General features: G+C 34.3%; 1 protein-coding gene and 2 long non-coding RNA genes across 6 annotated transcripts in view; 1 reads left to right on the top strand and 2 right to left on the bottom strand.

Annotated features, from left to right (window-relative positions):
• Positions 1 to 20,639, top strand: part of GEFmeso (Guanine nucleotide exchange factor in mesoderm) — a 54,656-nt gene extending 34,017 nt beyond the window's left edge. For all 4 annotated transcript variants that reach the window (XM_075313810.1, XM_075313809.1, XM_075313808.1 and 1 more), the window contains 7 exons: positions 12,520 to 14,080; positions 14,141 to 14,335; positions 14,394 to 14,559; positions 14,623 to 14,776; positions 14,829 to 14,971; positions 15,132 to 15,348; positions 17,905 to 20,639. In XM_075313810.1, the coding sequence (XP_075169925.1) occupies positions 12,520 to 14,080; positions 14,141 to 14,335; positions 14,394 to 14,559; positions 14,623 to 14,776; positions 14,829 to 14,971; positions 15,132 to 15,348; positions 17,905 to 20,111 (4,643 nt within the window). In that variant the 3' untranslated portion in view covers positions 20,112 to 20,639. The remainder of the gene's footprint in view (positions 1 to 12,519; positions 14,081 to 14,140; positions 14,336 to 14,393; positions 14,560 to 14,622; positions 14,777 to 14,828; positions 14,972 to 15,131; positions 15,349 to 17,904) is intronic.
• Positions 8,394 to 8,777, bottom strand: LOC142239223 (uncharacterized). The gene is made up of 2 exons (XR_012722961.1): positions 8,652 to 8,777; positions 8,394 to 8,589 (listed from the first exon to the last, which is right to left on the bottom strand). It is a non-coding gene; the product is annotated as an uncharacterized LOC142239223 (long non-coding RNA).
• On the bottom strand, positions 9,433 to 11,118 carry LOC142240467 (uncharacterized). The gene is made up of 4 exons (XR_012723285.1): positions 10,813 to 11,118; positions 10,532 to 10,685; positions 9,794 to 10,081; positions 9,433 to 9,695 (listed from the first exon to the last, which is right to left on the bottom strand). It is a non-coding gene; the product is annotated as an uncharacterized LOC142240467 (long non-coding RNA).
• Positions 20,640 to 22,669: the final 2,030 nt, after the last annotated feature.

Here is a 22,669-nt window from a genome sequence, read left to right as displayed (position 1 = left end):
CCAATACTCTTTTTCCAACACAAAGTTTCGCCACTCACTAGACATGCAAAAGAGAGGTGGACAAATGTGACAAAACTCTAGCAGGCCATTCCATGCTTGGAATGCATCAAAGTTAATCAGCTAAGGTTAGTACCGGTTTGCAATCGAATCGAATCTGGTCGTTATTTGTTGGACATCACGCAAATTAATATTGTCCGGCATTGTGGCGTGCGGCCATTGTTGTTTATATGTGCTCCCATAGTTCGTTAGTGAATTGGACAACCATCCATCCATATATTCATTCGTTTCGTTGAAATCGATACATTTGTGGTTGAGGAATATCTCCGAAGATCTTTGTTCCACCTTTTGACTGACAGAATTTCGAAATGTATGGCATAATTAGGAGTGACTTGTGTCATCGGGCTCCCACATGAATTATCACAAAGCTTCTTAGCTGTTCGCGAGGTGGGATGCTCATTAATTCGTTTTGACTTGAAGTGGGCTGAGTTATTCTTCTCTCCACAAAAAGAGGTAATATTCTCTGCTAAGGTAAGTTGAAATCCTTTTATAAAAGAATGAAACTTTAGCAAAACCATAGCATACTAAGGCCGGCAATTTGGTAGGCTTTATACCCTTAACCTTTGTTTGTAACCATCGTTGCCGTCTTGGTTAAGAAGTATTTAGCACCATTAGCTATTGGCTCACTGTTGTATTGTTGTTGTGGTTGCTTTGTTTCATTCATAAGCCGCATTGTCACAGCAATGGAACGAGCGGGCGCAATCCAACACCACAGGGGCAAAATTACAAAGTCTAGACATTGTACCTATAAATGAGTACACGATGCACTGCATTCTGTTGCATGTCGTTGACGTGGTGTTGCAGGCTTTAAGTGATTTTTTTTTAAGGTGGGCGATAACGTATGGACGCCTACATTTCATCATGTGAATGTGCCGCACACGCACATAAACACACTTGTGGGTCCTTCCTCTTGCCACAATGGGGGGAATGTATCCGTAGACTAAGACTTAACACTACCTTGGTATAGATGTATGTCAGCGGGTTTCGTTCATAGATGGTTACCTTTGTTCAATGATTAACATAGCAATATGTGTAAATTTGATCCGCTCAATTTAACAAAATTAGTTTGTCAATTTTTTGGTTGGTTTTCCTCAGCTTGCTATACTTAACAAAAATGTCTACTTTCAAAAATCTAGAAATTCTTTAATAAAGAAATAAGAATATTTGGCTGAAAGTTATTGTCACGATTTTATATTCTAGAAGTAAAGTTTCTTGTATTTTAAAATAAAGAAAACTTATTTGAACTGGAAGTCTTTGTCATGTTGTGTTTATCAATAGTGTAGTGTATTTCAAAAAGAGATACATTATCCTAATTGTATATATATGTATAGACTATTGATGTCTGGTCCTATATTTTAAGGAAGCCGCTTCCCTATAATTAATACACGAATCTTTAAGTGAAATTTGAGTGTTTATAATTGTTAGATAAAGTAAAATTGTCCTGGAGTTTATTGATTCCCTATAGATCAATCTAAATATTAGAGTTATAATGCTTTAGAACGGTCATACAAAATCAAATCAAAACATAACTTTATATTTTATAAGAAAAATATTTATTAATACCTCAGAGAGATACTGAACATTTGCAGCTTTAGTCTTAGATTTAAAGCAAATCTTAAGTGTCAACCTGTAGAAGTGTAGCGTTTAGCATTAATGTTTTTGCGATATTTAACATATGTATATCCATCCGTCTTTCTATATTCCAAGGTATATGGATAAACATTTGTTCATACATTCAATGCATTGTAGTAGATAACAACACCGTCAAGAACTTAACACCAACAAACACTGGGACACCAGATACAACTTCAATACAGCACGGCTGAATGGTGACAACATTGATGTTGCTGTTGCTTCTCTTCTTAACTCTTTTGCCTAAACGTTCACCAATATCATGTTCAAGCTAATACTTCGAAAACAAGGGTGAAAGGAAGGCATACTGTGAGGCCTTTTTGTGAAATAATCGAATTTGTTAAATCCATAAAAATGTTTTTATAAATGGAGAATTATTCACACACTGGCAGAATACTTTTCTTTTTTGAGGAACGAAGTTTTAGACAAACGAAGTCTTCTAAAATTTGTCTTCAATAGCAAATAAAAAATAAAAAGGGTTAGAGGCAAGCTGCAACTATTCTCATACATTCGGGTTTATTTGCGTTTTCAAGGAGGGTTTTCAATTATTTAAAACTTCATTCTAAAGGAAATAATTTTTTCTCTATATGCAGACTTTTATAAAACATCGAACCATCGCAGCAAAAACTGGGTAAGCACTTGTGATTCTTTCAGTAATACCGGTATTCAAAAAGTCACTACTTGCAGTATTACCTGGGATTTAAAAATAATAACTTACCTGTGTAGGCAAAAAGTGATTTTTTCTATTAATACCGGTAATCAAAATGATATCTTGAGGTCCGGGTTCGGCTCTACAGTGGGCACCGTTAATAGTAGCGATAAGTAAAGCCAAATTACATTTTAGAAAAAAATGTCAATAAAATATATCTTTGTTTTCTATAGTTGTATAGTACATAATTTATATTACAAAATAATATCATTGAATAGATCCATGTCGTGGAGCGTGGTATAGTGTGTTGGATTACAAAACAACAGGGGTGAGTTCGCACCTTTTGGGTATCTTTAAGGTAAAGATATTATTTTTGGAGAGTTGGTATGCTTGCGAAGAAGTACTTATTTTTCGACTGCTGGTATGCTTGCACGTAAGTACTTTACTCCGATGTCATGCCCGTGTAAAAGTATTACTACCCAGCAAAAACTCTCATTACCCGGTAATTTTGTAGGTAAGCCTATTTAAAAATGAATAACCACTTATTAATTGGCATCGCTTCGAATTACATTTACATACGCATGTCCTAGAAGGAAAGTACTTCTCCCCAGGCATACTTTCGGCCATAAAATAAGCAGTGCATTTAAAGCATATAATCACCTAATATGTAATGACTTATTCTTAGATACACCAAACTTTGCAAAATAGCCACTTATTGTCTCAGGCAACCAAATCTCGAAAATATTGATTTCTATCGGCGATTACAATGGATCAAAATATGGCGTGTGATGCTGTAATAGAATAACTACTTGAATAGAAACGGATATTGTATAAATAAACAAACAATCTAACAAATAATCTAAATAAGATACAAATTAATTTCACACTTAAAATAGAAATAAATGTAGGTTGTTTAAGGGAGTTGGCTTCGTGAATTACGTTATAATATATCCAATAGCCAATTCACATAAGGTTCAAAATCTACTAAAAGTGGATTTTAAGTCTCTTTTTTATAAGGCAAATGGCATTTGAAATTTAGTTAAAGCGCATTTTGGAAGTGTAATGTGAATGAGGTATAAGAAAGCATTTATTTAAACCATAATATGATAATTTCATTAAACGCAATTATTATGAAATATTTGGGATAAAAATTTCTTAACGGAAAATTTTTCAGAATTACCGTCACATTACATATTCTTTTTAATTTTTTATGTAAGTGCTCGATTATGTGAATAATTACACCTAATGGTACCATCATTTATTCTATTTTATTAATTCGTTAACTAAAACTGCCTAAAAATTTGAGAATAACAATTCGAAAATTACCGAGAAGTATTTATTTTTGTCATTACAAGTTAGTCATTATAACTCGCCGCAATGTCATGCAAAGTGTAATGACAGCTTTACTCCTGGTAATGTCAATTGTAATGAGATGTGGTTACCTAGTTTTTGCTGGGTACTGATATATGTACGAGGAAGTTGTTACTGGGATTCTACAACAATTGGTAAAGCCTGTAATAATACTCAGCTAAATAAATTTAATAAAACTTCAGCTAAAAATTCTTTAAAATTCTAAAACTGTGTGACACATCATTGGTCACAATCAACTTATTCAAAATTCTATATAAAGAAAATTATGCACCTTCACTATTAAACCTTGTCTGGTTGCGTAGGTAAACATTAACTAAATAGACAAAATTAAGTCAATTTTGTTTTTTGTTTTTTTAATTTCACCCAATAATCACCCAATTTGTACACTCAAATAATTTTCTTTTCTCAGGAATGAAAATTTCTTTTGCCATAAAATATTTTTCTTTAAGAAAAAATGAAATGAAAATGACAGGAACAGGAGTAAGATTATTTTCGTAGGTCAAGCGGTCATATTAATCACTTTGCGTGTCTTCATACGTCCAAGCTTGCAAAATTCCCTTGAGCTAGCTGTGTTGGGCTAACTTTGGCAAGGCCTTCAAATATTAGACCACATAATTACCACTACTGGCCCTAATACGGCAAAGACGTTAAAGTATTTATGAATGCAAATAAGGCGCACTGAAAGGCATACACCAAAGCCTGCGTGTGTGTGTGTATGTGATGCACATTTTGAGAGAACTTCTCGAGAAGTCATTCAACTTTTCAGGGTTACAGACGTCTTCCATGCGCCTCAAAGACACTTATGTTGAAGAAGAAATCCAAATGAAATGAAAGGAAACGACAACAGAAAACATGTGTACACGGTACTAAAATATGAATGACTCTTGACGAATCTCTTGACTGACTCTTCCATGTTTCAGGATTTATTTTGCAAGAAATCACGAATTCATTGCATCCGTCTTGGTGCCCTTGGTACACCATGATATTATGAATGAAGGCATAAATGCTTTGCAACACCATTCACTTCCTAACATGCAGGAAACGAAGGTATTTCCTTTTAGTTAGCCATGTCATTTATTTTTGGGTGCTTCTTTTATTTAATTTTTTTGTTCATGAACGCCCACCCTTGGAGCAGGATGGGTATTTATTTACATATGCAGAGTATATTTTAGGCTATTTGCGCCCTTATGTTGGAGGGTCGAACAAGAGGCACAGATATTTTTATTCCAGGGGGGAAACTAAATGGTTTTGAATGAAGGGTGCTTTCTACTAAAAGGGATTATCCTATTTCTATTGTTTGTCAACAAAAAAAATGTCAAGTGTCATAAAACCGTGCAACATATTTTTTAATGAATTTTAAAGAAATCCTTAAAATATTGTGCAGGTAACGTGATTTTAGCCTATTGGTTGGATTTAATTCAAAACAGCCCCTTATGAAATATTGTACAAAATTCGATTTTAGGGGTAAACGTTTTTCCGATTCTGACCGATTAAGATCCCAAAAATGCAGCATATTTACAAAAGTTAATTGTTGTTAATTGTATAACGAATACAGTAAAAAGATAACTTGGATCCTACAGTAAAAAAAGTTGTTTTATATTCAAAGATTTTGACCTTCCCTTAAGGATTTTAGTATTGATTCCGAGCCAGAGATGTGTCTTCTTCAAAGTAAAGACATTTTTTTGGGAACTATATCTAGCTTCATATCTAGGATCAATATAAATAAAGCTGTTCACGTATCAAGAAAAGAAAGTTTAAAAATCCAAATTAAAACAAATACTTCAAAGTACACAATGTTTTCTTAATTCCAAAAAAGCTTAAAACCAAAAACTCAAATTAGCCTATATTTGAAGTTTTTTTATCTTAAATCTAAAGAATACAATATATTAGTTAAGATGACTTCTTCAATAAAAATTATTTCTTTTTTACTTAAAGATTTTTTCCTAGTTCAGAGACATACGACTTTAATGGGAGCATGCAAATTTCAAAGATTCGTTTGAAGCAAATACTAAAACTGTCTTTTAAAATAACATTTCATTATTTTAAAGAAATTTGTCCAAAATATTGTGTAAATTTCGTATCCTAAAAACAATATTTTTTCAGTGTAAAGGAGATTTGAGACAATAAACTAATTTTCTTTTACCAATCTTCCGCTCTGATTTTAACTCTTCAGCTTTCAATTATTTGCTTATATATGTGTTACATCGGTCCCAATATATCATCCATACACTCAAAAAAGTGTTTATTTGGATCCAAAGATTTTGACCTTCGCTTAAGGATTTTGGTATTGATTCCGAACCAAAGATGCGGCTTCTTTAAAATAAAGAAATTTTTTAGCGACCTATCTGGCTTTAAATCTGGGACCAATAAATTTAAAATTAGGGTACAGATGTCGTTTATCAAATTTTCATTCTCTTTTCGCGATTAGTAATAAAGGTACTCGCGTAAAAACAAATGCCAGTTTAAAATCCAAATTATAACGGATACTTCAAAGTAAACAATGTTTTCTTAATTCTAAAAAAAAAACTTTAAACCAAAGACGCTAAATCCTCAAAGTTTCAATATTTCACTTAATTTAAGGACAATTTCTTTAAATCAAAAATGTCTTTCTTTACTTTAAGGAAAATTAGCCTTAGTTCAAAGACATGCGACTTTAACGGAGGGACGCAAATTTACAAAGTTTGTGTCCTAAATTTAATGAAAAAAATTTTGAAGCAAAGATTATAAACTCTATTTTAAATAAAATTTCATTATTTTAAAGAAATTTCCTTAATATTTTGTAAATTTCTCATCCTAAAATTTAATATCACGTAAATATTTTTTTTTTTAGTGTATAAAACTTTCTATTTTACTTGTTATTGCAATAATGTGGTACTTAGTGGTCCTTAGAACGCTTTAAAGCATCCACCCCAAATGATTGGTTTAAAATTCCTACTTTTGATTTAATTTGTCTAAAATTTTAAATCCATTATTATTTTAAAGCCATAAAGCGGTGAATAAAAAAAATGCCTACAATGCGTAAAAATGGTCTGGTTACAAATGCGCCTACCATTTGATTCTAATGCGAGCGATTCGACATGAAATTCTTAGACAATCTTGCAGCGAATATCCGTTCCAGAGTCTGTTCGTGTATTTGAATTTGGCGCACGATAGAAACATCGGTACACAAAATAATTTTTTTTAATCTATTGGACGTGTAAAATATCCATCATATCTGTTCTTATATGGCCATTGATAGACTATTTCTAATAAGACTAAGAATAAATGTCCAAGTTCGTCTGTCTTCTGTGCTCCTTCCACTTCCAGCCTTTCTTCTTCCCCTTATGCCGAGCCTCATAAAGTGCTGTTTTTTTTTTTTTTTTTTGAGTAGAAACAGCAACTTTTAAAATTAACCCCAACAATGCCCATATTTACACCCAAATTGAAAATATTATAATCCTCAACGTTATTTTAATTCTCTTGAGACAACTTTCACAGGATCAACATTTTTCATTGGAAAAATATTTTGCATACCTACCTTTTTCGCTGGACGTTCCAGTAAGAAGTCACACCGCTTGAAGCTGAGTTCTTTGTGTGAATCAATCACTGCTGGTTGATATGCATTCCTAAGCGTTTAATCATCGCATGCGCACGATTGCTTGGTAGCTGGGTTCATCATCGACCCACAAAAGTGAAATAAAAAGAGCTCAACAATAAAAAGCATATGCGTTTCCCGATAACCAATGCAAAGGCATCTGGTTTTGTTGCTTCTCTTTATTTAAAACTACAAATCTTTTCTTTTCTTTTTTGTGTTGAGCTACCCTGGCAACCCACACACTCACTTAGTTACAACTTTTTCATATTCTGCCTCCGGCACAAGTTGTCAACGGACACTGTTGTAAGCGAATTTATTCAAAGTTTTCGCCTGGCTTGTAACACTGGATCATGGATGGGGTCTTAAAGGCGCCAGTTGTATCCATCTTCAATAGCAACGCAATGGCTGGTGTTGATGTCGATTAATGGTGTGGAGGGTGGTGGTGGTGTTGGTGTCTACGGAATTCCAAAGTTCAAAATAATCGAAGATGTTCGTTTGGATGGATTGTTAGAGGTGATGGCGGTGGAGGTGCATGTTAAATTGCAATTGCCCACACTCTTCTTACATTTTCTTCCCTTCGTTTCGGCGCATTCGCACATCTAATAATAAAACAATATTCTTTGTTGTTGCCTTCCTGGATCACTGAGTGGCTATGACGATGGTTGTGTTGTTCCAATACGATTCGATCTACACGTGCTCTCCACTATCGACAACACCCGCTGCCAATGTAGTGAGCCCTTAGTCTTGCACCAAATAGGAACATTGTGAAGGCACATGCACCCAGAAAAAAGTGACCCCTTCTTTAAGTTAAAATGAACTTATTGTGAAGAAAGTTTGAACGATGTGATTTTCGTAGAAATTAGGAATAATGCATTCCATATATTAGTTAACATTTTCCTATATTTATATACCACTATACTACAGAATGAAAAAAATTAACTAATTTGAATTCATATATGGAATGATTTTATTGACATTTTTTCATTCATTTCGACAAATCTTACACATTTGTGGTAAAACTTTTACTTCATAATTAGAACTGCTTACCTTCGTTTTTAAATACAATTTTATTTATTTCTATAAGCAATTTTATCTTCAATAAAAGACATGTTTTATTAATATATTGAATATATTTATTAAGAATCAACAGCATCGAATCTCTTTGAAATATTAGTTTATTATTCCACTATTTCCAATTTCCGTGTGATATTATCAACTAAAAAAGGCACTTTTTCTTCTTCTTGTACTTTTCACTTTTAATAAGTTGCTGCCTAACGATTTTGTCCTCCTTTTACAATTTCAATACCTACAAATATAAAAAATCATAAAACATTTTTGTTGCAAAAGGTTAGCGTCACTGAATATTACCTGATAATTGAAGATTCCAAAATGAAGACAAATGAAAGGGTTGTTATTCTGCTGGTGTTTTCTTTCTTTATACACTATCACGAACATTGATAGATTTATTTAAAAAAACGAAAATTTTTCTCACTAATTTAAAATAACAAATATTTTATATATTTTATTTGTTATTTATTATATTATTTTACCATATTATTTTTTAACAATCTCTCCGTATACCAAAACAACGCGATTCCAACTAAAAAAACAACCGACGCGCAAATATATCGATTACACCCACGCGCAAACACATCGATTACGATGACAGGTATCGATTACAGGTAGACAATAGAAATGTAGGAAAATTTCCTATATTCTAACAAGTGTGTTTCCTTAAGTTTTGAAAGGATTGCATACTTCTTAGTACGAATGAACTAAAATATTTTTCTATGCCAAGTGTTGTTCGTATGTATGAAAAACTTTCTATTATAAAGGAAGTCGCAATTATCATTTTATAAGAAATTTTACTAATTTTGAGGAAACTTGGTTTTAGTTCGGTTTTTGTTTATTTTTACGAATGCTTTGTTATCGGTGAATAAAATTTTCTTTTTCAGTAGTAAATTCTTATACCCAGCGAAGAAAATAGTATGAGTAAAATTCCATGCCTTATTATAGTTAATGAACTATTCCTAACTGCTTACAGTTTAGGATTTTTTTACTGAAACGAGTAAATTTTATTATTTTTCACAAAAATTTACCTTAATGGAAATAAAATGGATAAACTATATTGATGAAAATTTTTTCCTTTAGTTTCGAAGGCACTTTTTTCTGGGTGTGTGTTGTCCACAAACGAGGTTCCTTACTTGCAGTTGGTAACAATGCTTTCAATTGTTCATTCGATCATCCTAGCCCTTCCATATGTCCTCCTTTAGAATTATGTCGAATCGTATCGTATGCTTTGGGTTATTTTTAGAACACTCACCCATCCATCCATCCGACAGAAATGCATTCCTGGCCATTGTATCGGTGGGAGATTTTCCTTTCATCTTCATCCACACTAATGTTGATCTTCTGGAATCCATATTAATAAAAACAAAAAAAAAAACAACTGAATAAAAAAGAATCATTCATCGACCACATCATCCAAGTATTCGCAGAATCGTCATTACCATCTTTAGGTCCGGTTAGTGAGGAGAGTTGGTGAAGTCAACGATCGGAATTCATTTCCCTATCACAAGTATGGTAGAAATTTCATTTGAATCACTCAAGATGGATGTGGATGGGTGAATGTTTGAGAGGGTTCTGTGATCATTCAGGCCATATAATTCTGGCCGGCTACATATACACGTGTTGGTGTGAGTCGGATGAATTTGGGTTAAAGTACTTTTGGACGGCAGGAGGTCAAAACACTTGAGAAAAATATGTATATATATGTATGCAGATGGAGGAAAGTTGTTCTGGAAAAGGGAGAATAAATATGCAATGATATAGGGAGAATATAACAGAAAATTTACTACATATAGGGGGAATATTGAATTTCAAAATCCCAAAACTGTTAAGTGGTATCTTTTCGATTTGGACTTGTGCTACATAGATTTACTTTTCCGAATGCCCTACTAATTGTTAGTGACCACACCAAAATATTTAACAACTGCCAGCAATCAAAAGAAATAGGATGAAAATTACATCGAAATATGAAACTGTAGTCACATATGTCTTTCCCAATTCCAAGGAAAAAACATCGTTAACATGCAGTACTTCACCGATGTTGTCAAACATAATTTTGAAACCACGTATAGTAGCAAATACAGAAAAAAAGTAAAAATAAAACAATAAAAACAGATCGTATCTAATTGTAATAATATGTAAAACAATAAAATAAAATTATAAAATTTGGTTCTACTTACGATCATGGAAGGGAAAAATGTTAAAATGAGAACATATGAAATTAATAATTAATAAATTTGACAATAGTTTTCGGAACGGCATATATTAAGTCCAATGTGGTATGTGTTGCTAAGGGCTTTCAATTGCAAATTTTTCTTCATAATGTGAAATTGTCTTAAACAAGAGGAAAAAATTATTATTTTTTTCAATTTGACATTATTATTTTCTTCAATTTGACAAACAAAATTATTAACTTATTTATATCAAATTGCGATTAGTAAATTTTTCTAAAATAAAATACATTTTCTTCCATGGCGAGATCACTTTTTTTTTTTTTTTGGATGTAGCTTCTAAATCCGTTACAATGTTCAGAATCAGTTTTACTCCGCGAATACTACTTTCTTTTCTAATAAATTTCAAAACACCAACATTTATTGCGTTAATGGTGGATATTAAGTTCGAGTTTAGCCGCTAAAATCATCATTTTTGTCACGATTACTTTTCTTTAATAAACCATTTACATTTTAATACATTTTATGGAAACTCGCTTTGGGATATTCCACATCAAGTTGTAATAAAATTTGCATAAAAGAGGTATACTTTTATATTCTTTTTACTGATTTATTTTTGATTTTAGAGGCTAAATTCGAACTTACTCGTAGTAAATACCCACCCACTAGTGTTGGGAAAGTAACGAGTATTTGATTACAGGTACTCGTTACTGACTAATTTTTTGAGTACTCGTTCCTAATAAATGAGTACTCAATATCTCCAAAGCCAGTTTTTTTCTTCTGACGGCAAGCAAGTTCGCGGTTTGGAAGTAAAATTCTTGACTTATTGGAAAATATTAATTCAAGTTTTGGAAAATCGTTTTATCAGTTAAAATGACACGAAAAGGATATATGGCTTCACTTTTGAAGAAAGTGAAAAATGTATCTGATTTCTCAAAAACGTTTGCATATGAAAAATTTTGCATTGGGTGCAGGTGGGAGTTTTAATTTAAAGAATCAAATGGATACCAAACTTCCAACTGTTCATTGGAGACAACGTCTCATGCGAATAGTATGAATAATAATGTTGACTTCAGCGGGTCCAATCCTATTGTTTGTTTTATTCCAATTTTGTTGTTTTATTCAAAAACCCTCGGAAACATTGGATCTCACGATAAAAATGATTACTAAATATTTGCATCCACTGTCGATGGTAGATGGTGCAAACATAAGATATACCCTAACGAAAAAATACCGAATAGTGAATACTAAGTTGGCTCTAAAAATTTGAATGATTGGTGGAAATCTTTTTCTAACGAGACCTATATATCTACAACAGCACATTTTATAACACTAGAATAAAATTGGAGAATGTAATGAGTTTTTCTATACCGTTTTTAAATTGTATAAAGAAGAAAATATTACTAAAAATTATCCACAATCTCTTTTTTGAATTTTTTATAAAAGTAACGAGTAGTAACGAGTACTCAATTCAAAAGTAACGAGTAGTAAAGTAATCAAATTTTACAACACTACCACCCACTTACTTTTTAGAGTTTTTCTGATAATGTTTCAACAAAATGAAATAAAGCATACTTTAGGGATTATTTTGAATATATCATAGATCATTCAGAACAAGATGTGAAGCTCAAATGTCATATTGTAGGTAGCAATAGGAGTCGACGCAATTCCTCCTGGTTTTTTTACAAAGGCAAAACTTTAAAAATAAAAAACAAACAAGTCCAATAGTCACCTTCCTCAATTAGTATCAATACAGTAGTTTTTGTTATTTATTCGACTCAAACGCTAGACAATTTTAGTGCTCAACAAACAAACCTAGTAGTGGTTTATGGCGCTACATTTCTGATACAACACAAACTGTATATTGTTTCTTAATACTCTTTGGTAATGTAACCATAAGGATAACCTATAGACTTTTATATTTTTGAGTTAGAATTTTGTAGAAATTATAAACATCTTCTAAATTAGTCTAACTGTATTCCTTTTTTCTCTTGCAGGAAGTTCAACTGATTTAACACCATCCTTATTGGGTATATATGATACACTAACAACATCCTTGGATGGCGGATCTGCTTCCATCAAGCACTCCACTCCCATAAAGAGTATAGCGAACTCTGACTGTGATAATCGAAATATTACAAAACTATCCAAAATCGAAAACCTTCAAGCTCCTTCCCAAACAGAATCGTATTTGAGCAAACTTCAGAGTTATGCCAAAAGGGTGGAACTAAAGACATCTTTGGCAGAGACAGACAATTTGTCACAAATTTCCCACTCACACTCCACTAGTGGTGGTAGTAGTAGTAGCAATAGCATAAGAGGATCATTGGAATCGGTAGCATCTTCCACCGGCGGTACTCTTAGCAAACATCGAAGTAACATTCGTGTTTTGTCTCCAAATGTTCAAAGGATTATCAACCATTCCGATGCCGAAGCTGTGGATGCTGTAGACATTGAAGCTCTACAAAGTACACCAAAAACCGACCCTAATGCACCACATTCAAGGTTATACAAAAAGACTTCAATCCCCCATTCAAGTACACACAAATTAAAATTTTCCCACTTGCCCTTGTCGAAGACTACAGGAAAATTAACTCAAACTGGAACAGATTTGGTAGAAACTTTTAATGTTGCATTAAAGGAAGATAGTCGAAGAAATGAAGAAAAATCGAATGGTCTGAGAAAACCTCCGACACCGGCAGTTTATCCCATACCTGGAGTTGATAACGATAAAACCCCCACAAATGCTGCAGCGTTTAATTTTGATACCAACAATAGTGACCGATTGCAAGGCAATCGTATATTAAGCCTACCCCAAAGAAATTACCTAGAAGACTGTTTGGCAAATGAAGAATCAACTCTGGATGAGATAGTTTCCAATATGTCGTTGGAATATATTACAGCAGATGAGGATTCAGCAGAACCCATCAATGCAGATGTTGTAGCAGAAAACCAAAAAAATCTCAACATTGATGGTAGTACGTCTGCAGTAAACTCGGAAGACAGACAGTTTGTCGATGCCATTAATGCTCCATTGATCTCAAAATATGCGACACGTACAGCAACTACTCGACCATTGACTTATGCCCGCTCCAAAAGTTTGGCAGCGAGAGATTTTGCCCAGAAAAATATAGAAGTTAAGAAGACGGCATCCACATATTCACGATCAATGCTCCTACCCGAACTGGAAACAGAGGACAATCAATTTTCCGCGGAAAGTTTAGATCGCCTTACAGATATAAAGCCGAAATTTTCTCCCAAAGAGTCTAGGAAAGTTCATGGACTGCTATTACCGGAAATAGTAAAACTCAAACATCGTCCATTGTCTTCATCATCGATATGCTCCACATCGTCTAGCTCTAGTTCCAGTTCGGGTGCAGAGCATATGAATTCCAAAATGCAAACTTCATATTTGGCAAGTGTGGAAAGCTTGGACGATCACAGCGAAAATGAATTGGTTGATGTTCATGCGGGAATGTCGGTGTTTGAGAGGGCCTGTATGGAGATAGTTGACTCGGAGAGAAATTATGTCAATGATCTGGGAGAAGTTTTAAATGGGTAAGTGCCGACGAAATCTTGGAAAAGTTTACCCAAGTAATTTGGATGTCTTCCACTTAGATATCTCTTGGATTGGAAAGAGCGTGCATGTCTGCGCCAAGATGACCTACAGGTCCTATTTTCGAATATTGAGGATGTTTACCATTTCAATCAGCATTTGCTGAAACACCTCTCGGATGCCATATTAAATCCAGTGAAAATCGCTAAATGTTTTATTGATCTGAAAGATGGTTTCGAGGTTTACACAACCTACTGGTAAGTAAATGATGTGGAATCACCTTAGGTGAATGCTAAGAATCTATTTCCATTATAGTACCAGCTATCCTGAAGCCATATCTTTGCTTACTAAGCTTCTTCAGGCCACTCATACCAATGCCTTGTTAGCCTCTACACAAAGAATGTTACATCATACCCTACCATTGGGCTCGTATTTGCTGAAGCCAGTTCAGAGGATCCTGAAATACCATCTGTTATTAGATGTAAGTACAATGTTGAGATCCCAAAAACCTCTCATTATCATTCTTCTCCCTTTTGATTTAAAGAACCTAAGAAAGCACTGCGATATCAAGGAAGTTATGCAAGCCTATGAAATAATGCGTCAAGTGGCCCGCAATATCGATCAGGTCAAGAGAAAGTTAGAACAACAGACCAGGGTGAAAGAACTTTGTGGTATTTTGGATGGTTGGCTAGGACCAGGTAAATTTTGCATTAAAGATGATATCACTTGAACTAATTTGGTTTCTTTCAGAGCTCACGGTCCTGGGTGAATTACGTTTGGAGGGTGTCCTCATGGAAAACAACAAACCACGAAAAGTTTTACTGTTTGCCACTATGTTGATAATAGCCAAAGCCAAAGAGGACAGTCGATTGCAATTCAAAAGTTACATACATGTAAGTTATTGTCCGTACACCATCTATTGGTTGCTATACTTAGTTGCTTTTTGGGTTGTGGTTATCCTATTTGGGTGGAGGATAACAGAAACAGCCATTGCAGCCATAGAGAAAAGCAAAGCAAAACTCATGAAACTAACGCTTATCTCCTCTTCCACAGCAAAACAATCTCATGCTGAACGAACACTTGGCTGGTGAACCCACAAGCTTTTATGTAATACCATACGATGAACCTCGCAACCAAATCAAGTTAACAGCTAAAAATCGTGACCAGAAACGCCTGTGGACACAACACATTAAGAGTGTCATACTCGAAAAGTTCGATAACATTCCATTACGCGCCAAGGAGTTGGTCTACCAATTGGGCGATGAAGAAGGTATGTCGCCACTCTGCTTAAAACATTCAGTCTGCATCTTCCGTCACGGAAGTATAGCATTATAGTTTGTTTTTTTTTTTTTTTGCTCTCTAAGTTGCAGTTTTTTATACACACTTGCTTAGTTGCTTAAAAAAGAAATATTTTTGGGTGATCCACGTGTTTTCAGTTTGAAACTATCCAAAGGGAAATGTGGCATTTGTAATGGAAGTACCCTAGATAAGATTGTATAACAAATTTATCGAATCGCGAGAAGCTATATTAACCGATTGATATCTCATCAGCGCAGTAGTTGTCTTTTACGTTTAACTTGAGCGATATGATAGCTCACTTCTTGAGGACTTTTAATATTTTCTCATCTACCTTGCATTTCCTCAGCATTTACTGGTGGTATGCATATAAAGTCGTCGATAAGTCGATAGATTTTCAATAGTCGATAGTCATTTGCATCAACAAGAAAACTGGGGGATGAAGATAAATATTGTACTTATTACGATTTGATTATGGTGAATGATTATCGTCATAGAAGTATTAAACTCCCTTTCATTGGAAAAGAAAACACAAGAAATTGAATCTAGAGCGAAGTCAACATGAATTTAAGGGTTGATACGTCAGCTCCTCAAGCTTCTAGAAAAACAAGAAATGGAGGCAAAGTTGATTATTGGAAATGATGTTCAAAATCTTTAAAACCACAATTGAATGATGAATAAGTCGGAATCACAAAGGAATAAAAATATTCTAAGAGAGACAAGTGGTACAATTCCAAGAGAGGTTTCTCTGAGTGGACTGTAATTTGATTGTTTGCTCTCAGAAATGTTAAATTGGTTTGGAAGAAAAAGGGAAGACATCAATAGGCAAGTTTCAGTCAACAAATTATTATTCGATTAAGGATGGCAACAGCTTGCCAAGTTCAAAGATAAAGCACAAGTAAAATTACCCAAAGGCGTTAGATCGACATTATCTTGTAGTACATACAACAATAAAATTTTTATTTATTTTGGAAAGGAACAAATTCCTGCGATATATTGAGTGAACGCTTTAGGGATTCCGCTCTTTAAGTATTTAAATCGATAACAATAATTCACAATTCAAATAATTTCACGTCATTCAATATTAATTCATTAGGAAAGTATAATTCAAATTATTCAAATCAAAGATTTCATGTCCTTAAAATACGAATGCAAATTTTCTTAGCGTAGAAGATGCATTTCTCTAATATAATAATATAATATTTTTCCTTGTCTAAAAGACGATAAACTTTTCAATGAAGTCGTGTTGTCCTTATAATTTAGTGATTTGACTTAAAAATGGGTATCATAACATGAAAGAAAAATTTTTTGGGCTACGGTCAACTTGACTTTAATAATTCAGAAAAATTCTTTAAAATTAATGAAATTGCCTTTAAATTTGTTGTCTCTTTGCATCTTGACTACATAGCAAAAAAACGTTCAAAAATAGAATATGTTTTTCAACACTTTATTTTAAAGACGTTTTTTACTTGAAACACAGCATAATTTCTACTGGAAGTCGTGTCTGAATTTGGAAAATAAAATTGTCGTTAACTCGTTTTTAAAGGACTTTGATGGCGAATGAAGAAAAAAAAAACGAAAAATTAAAATTTGTTTCCTAGAGTCAAGTACACAAAACCCAAATGTAAAAGAGAATTGTGTCTTCAAAGTATCCTCACTTGTATTCTCTGCTTCTTTGGCTCTGAATCAATACCAAAATTGTTAAAGTAAAGACAAAATCTTTGGAACCGGGCATGCTTTTGTTTTCAGTGTACTAATATTAAAAATTGGAGAACGGAGTTCAACATAAGTATTTTCGATATTATTTGTGAGTGCAGGGCAGAGTATAGGTTATATAAGTTTCAATAGTGTAGTATAAATTTATATCCTACAGTTCGCGTTTGGAACCATTTTTCATTAAAATAACTTTCGACAAAGATCCCAAGGAGTATGATCTGAGATATGTTTTTTCTCATTTCGTTTCACTTTTTGTTAATGTATTAAAATTGTAGATAAAATTCATATGATGCAAAACTTACTAACACAGTCATCCAACAAAGGCAAACAAAATCACCAAAAAAGGAAAGGTGAAGGGTATTGGTTAAAAGAGGACGTCTGCCTAAGAAATATTAACAACTTTATTATATTATTTTAACACACGCTGATTTTCTTCTTTTTTAATTTTAGTGAAGTAGAAAAATACAAAACAAAATTTTGTAAAATGCCGATATTGGTGAATCAAGTATTTTACATAGTCATACACAAAAATTAAAAACAATAAAAACTCGAAATAATTTAAACTGACAACAAACACCTTAGGGGTTAGTACTGCCAGTCTTAATACTTCTCAAAGCAAACTACACCTCACGCACCATTCTGTAGTCATTGCACGAGCCTTGGCATTTCTTACGAGATGCAAGGGTTCTGCACCACAAAAGCATGGGTTGTAGGCACATTTCTTTCACGAAACACACATTAAAATAACATTGGCTTTTTAATCTCTATTCTATTCTTGAATATGAATTCCTAATAAAATCCATTCTTTTTGCAGATCGTTCCACTGACAAGAGTCCTTGGAAATGGGGCTTACACACCACTACCAAACCAATATATTTGGAACGCCGCAACCAATTTCGTCATAGCGAAATGCGTAATCGTTCCAAGGTGAAGAGGAAAACCATTACTAATGGCTCTTCCATTGAAGTCTTCAATGAGACAGCGAATAAAGAGGCGCATAATTTAGTAAAGTTAATTTCCAAAAGTGCCGAAAGCATCAACGATCAGTCCACCGGAATAGAGGAGGGTGAAGATGTGGTGGTATTGTTACGTGAAGAAAAATGTGAAAATGGTAAATGCCAAAAAGGTGACAAATGCACCTGTCCCCAAATAAACACCAAAGAGGGGGAGACACGATCCAAGTCGGTTAGACAAATCAGCAAGTCATTCCGATTTGGAAGTGGCAAGCCTTTGAAGGAGCGCAGTAAGTCTGTGCCACGCATAAGCCTTCCGTTTGGCACCTTGGATAAAATTGCTCAGGATGATGCCAATGAAAAAATATCCAATTATCCTGCCGATAGTGAGCCACTCAACTCCAAGACCTTGCCCAAACGCATGTCTTCCACTTTGAAGAAACAAAAGTCCAAATCTAAAGAGACTTCAACATTCTATATGGCTTTAAATGAATTCGAGGGTTCAAGCAATACGGTTTTAAAAATCACCGAATCTTCGGAGAATATATTAAGCCAAAGCAAATATGAAGAGGATGAAATATCCAAAGATCCCTCCGACAAACAACAATTGCCTGATGTGATACAAAGAACGGAAGATGCTACCAATGGAGAACGAGAGAGGCCCCATACCTTAGCTGTGACATCATCTGAAAAGGCAAAGCCCGATGCTCAAATTGTACTAGACCTTCTAAAGAATAGCAAAGAATTCGATAAGCATTGCTCCAAACTCCAAAAGAAACGGTCGTTTGACAAAAACATGACGTCACCAAAAATTACCGAAACCAAATGGCCTAAGGAGGGTATGTTAGAAATGCCTCCAAGACCTCCTTCCAGATCACCACCTCCTTTGGATACCGACCAACTAGAATGTATAGAGCTCAAGACACATGATGGCCAACCTCAGGAGGAGCCTATCTATGAGACCCTGCTGAGGAACGTTCATGCCCCCTATAAATTCTCTCCCATCTTGACCAGATCGAAATCTGGGCAATACAATGGCAACAACAACCAATCGAAGGAGTCTCCAAAGAAGTCGCCACCACCAAGACCAGAATCAGATTATGTAACATTAGTCTACAGTGCAGATGGTGTTCTCAAACAGGTTGATGATGAAGATGTGCCACGATCTCCAAAAAAGGACCAAGACTCAAGTGTTGCAACATCACCATCCTCTTCTTCGTCATCTACAGTAACTTTGAAAAGGGAAAGTATGGATTCACAAAACCCTCCAGACCATCATCATCTCGTGCTGGACATGCCTCAACAAATGAGCGCTAGTTTCCATGGTATGTCGGATCTCAATCAAATAAGATCGCATAACCCCAAAAGTATTCTCAAGCGACTTTGGAGTCATTCTTCTCTAACAGTACAGGAACAGCAATCAACCCAATCACAAGGTTCCTTATGTCGTTCCATTAACAACCTGGAAAGACGAGGATCCTCGGATTTCGAAAAAGAGCGGCATTCCGTTTTACATTTGCAAGGCAGTGAGACTATAGGTGAACGCATGGCACATGTGGATTATGCCGATCCTAGAACTTTATTTTCAGTTTGCAAGTATGACCAAAACAAACAGGTACAACGAGACTCTGTCTTCTCTCTCACATCCTCCAACGATAGCGTATGTGATTCAAATCCAGTAAATCAAAAACATACTACCCGCAAAGAAAGCTTTGCCTACGAAGATAGCCTGGAGGCTTGTTTGGAGAATGATTTTAGAGATTCGGCTGTCTACAGTGATGACAATGATCGTAGAAATGATTATAGTCTTACACTCTCACTAAGATCTTCGCAAAATCCTCCCCTTATGCCAAAACCAGTGATTGTTCCACCCTCACCTTTGGACAAAGTACCACTAAAGCGTTCAACTTCATCAAACAAGGATTTGCCACAGTCTCCAGCAGCTTCTCGAGCACCTGGTGTAATTATGTGTCCCCCACACATGAGTTCATCAAGTGCCCAAAGTTGGGTGCTACAGCAAATCAATAATTTTGGCAAAAAAATGCAAGAATCCTCACTCATAGAGTAGTGTTGCTATATCAGAACGAAAAACAGCAAATAAACACAAACAACACTTCTATTTAAATCATCCAACAACAAATATGCAATTAAAAATGAATAGTTGTAAGTGTTATATTAGCATCCATTTAACGATAGCAGAAATCATTATCCAAAGACTAGGGCTTTGATCGAAAGACCAATTGCTTTTAGGGTAGATGTAGCCATTTTTGTTAAACAATTAGCATAGCATATATTTAGGCGCTTTGTTCAATGCAGCATTTACATGAGCCTAATGGCCATATGCTCGCATATGTATATGTTTATATGTACGTTAAGTATTAAATAATTGTAGCAAGTTGCATTATTACATTTTAATTGTATATGCAAATTAATTTATTACATTCTTTTTTAACAGCATTAGCAATGCAAATCATTGTAATTATAATAAAATTGTTTTTATTACAACATTTAGCCAATTTTGTAAAGCAAATCTAAAACTAAAAATTTAATAATGAGTCGTCAAATACACGAGCATATGTAAATAACCTTAATCAAATTGTGTTTTATATTTAAAAGTAAAAGCTGTTATATGACACATATGAAGGTTTGACCAAATGAAAGTTGTTTTTTTTTTTTTAATTACTTTTTTACGATTTTGTGACTATTGAGAAAAATAAGAAGATTTTTTAATCGTGCTTCATTAAAATTTCCCTGAAAATGAAAATGTACATTGCAGAAATATTGGTCCTAACCAGATAGGCATCAATACATATCATCCAAACGCTAATTGAATTATCTGAGGGGAAGCTTATGCCAATGTTGCACATTTTTGGTCATGTCCTGGAAAAACAAGCACTCGGTTTTCGGTTAGTCCGTCACGGCTTGATGCGGTACGAAAAAAAAACAAGCGTACATACTACTGTGTGGTACCACAGTGTTCTAAATTACCAGTTATTATAGTGGACTCCTGCAAACTTTTTTTGTTTCTTTTTAAAATTTCCTTGGAGTCGGCGTTTGAAAATCACATTCTGTGAACTAAACCCTTTGATTCGAATTTCTTCAACAACGCAAAGTTTTGCCCTAGCATAAAAGCCATATTTAAGACTTTTGTGGAGTGATGAAAACATCTGAATGATACTTGAACATTGAACACTGAGTCGACGAAACAAATCAATCAAATGATATGAAATAAAAGTCATTCTACTATCAAGAAAGTGCACAATTATGAATTCATACGAAACAAAAAGAAACGAGATCTGAAGAAATCACAAAGCCTTATAATCATGACACTGGCTAGTTGTGAATTTGCCTGCAGACATAATTTTGTTATGACTTTGTCCATCCGCACACGGTAGTAAAGTAGCACAGACCCCCCTAAGCGGAGACTGTCACTGAACAATGGTAAACAATAAATGAACGAATGGACAACTCGTTGTATCATATGACTTTGCTTTAGGTGAAAGCAAATCTCCCAATACTCTATTAGATGACCAATTTTAATGGTGAATGTTTGCATACTCCTAAAGGAGCAGTTGTGTCGAAATTCCTCTTTGTAAATGAGCTATGGTTTTCGATGTAATTTTGTAAACGTTTTAGGAGGCTGTCATAAGGCTCTGATGTCTTGGAACTAAAAATAGAGTCGAATTGATGGAGTGGAAAATGGTAGTTTTTCACCAAAACTTAATATTTATTAAGTAATGCTTCCCAGTCACAATATCATCTTATTGTGAATGATTAAAGGTATTACAGTAAGCGGCGTAGAGTGAAATATATTTTTCCATAAGTAAACAATACAAACAACTATTTGTCACTAGTTTTACGCACTGAACTTTTATGTGATGTGATTTTATTAATACATCCCCTACAAAAAATGGATCAAGTCCAGGACCAGTACTGGACAAGTCCTTTATAATTATGGATCTATCCCAGTTCTTATCAAAACGCATGGAAAGGATATAACTTTGATTCATTCCAAAGTGTTAGGATATTTTAGTTGAACAGGTCCCTCTGAACCCGTCTTTGGCAAAGATCATATTGAAGGTTTACGTTTTTAGCACATTGGTACCCATTCACAATGATAGTTTTTCGTCACCAGCAAGGAAAATTTTGCTATAACTTTTGCAAATATACACGCAAAAATCGTATACCCACCAGGAAGGAAAATTTTTGTTAATTTTAAAAAGTTTTAACTAAACTATATTACAAACGAAGATGTCACGCGGATTTCACAAAAATAAGTAAATATTTTTCGACAAATTCATGAAAATTTGTTTATTAATTATACCCTGCGCCACACTGTGGAACAGGGTATTATAAGTTAGTGCATATGTTTGTAACACCCAGAAGGAGACGAGATAGACACATGGTGTCTTTGGCAATAATGCTCAGGGTGGGTCCGTGAGTCGATATAACCATGTCCGTCTGTCCGTCCGTCCGCCCGTCCGGCTGTCTGTGAACACATTTTTGTGATCAAAATTTAGGTCGCAATTTACGTCCAATCGCCTTCAAATTTGGCACATGTTCCTAATTTGGGTCTGAATAGAACCCTACTGATTTTGGAAGAAATCGGTTCAGATTTAGATATAG

Source organism: Haematobia irritans, chromosome 5 (genome assembly GCF_050003625.1).
Source record: "Haematobia irritans isolate KBUSLIRL chromosome 5, ASM5000362v1, whole genome shotgun sequence".
NCBI lineage: Eukaryota > Metazoa > Arthropoda > Insecta > Diptera > Muscidae > Haematobia > Haematobia irritans.
Note: the sequence above shows the minus strand (reverse complement) of the source record. Positions and strands in the feature narration are given on the sequence as shown.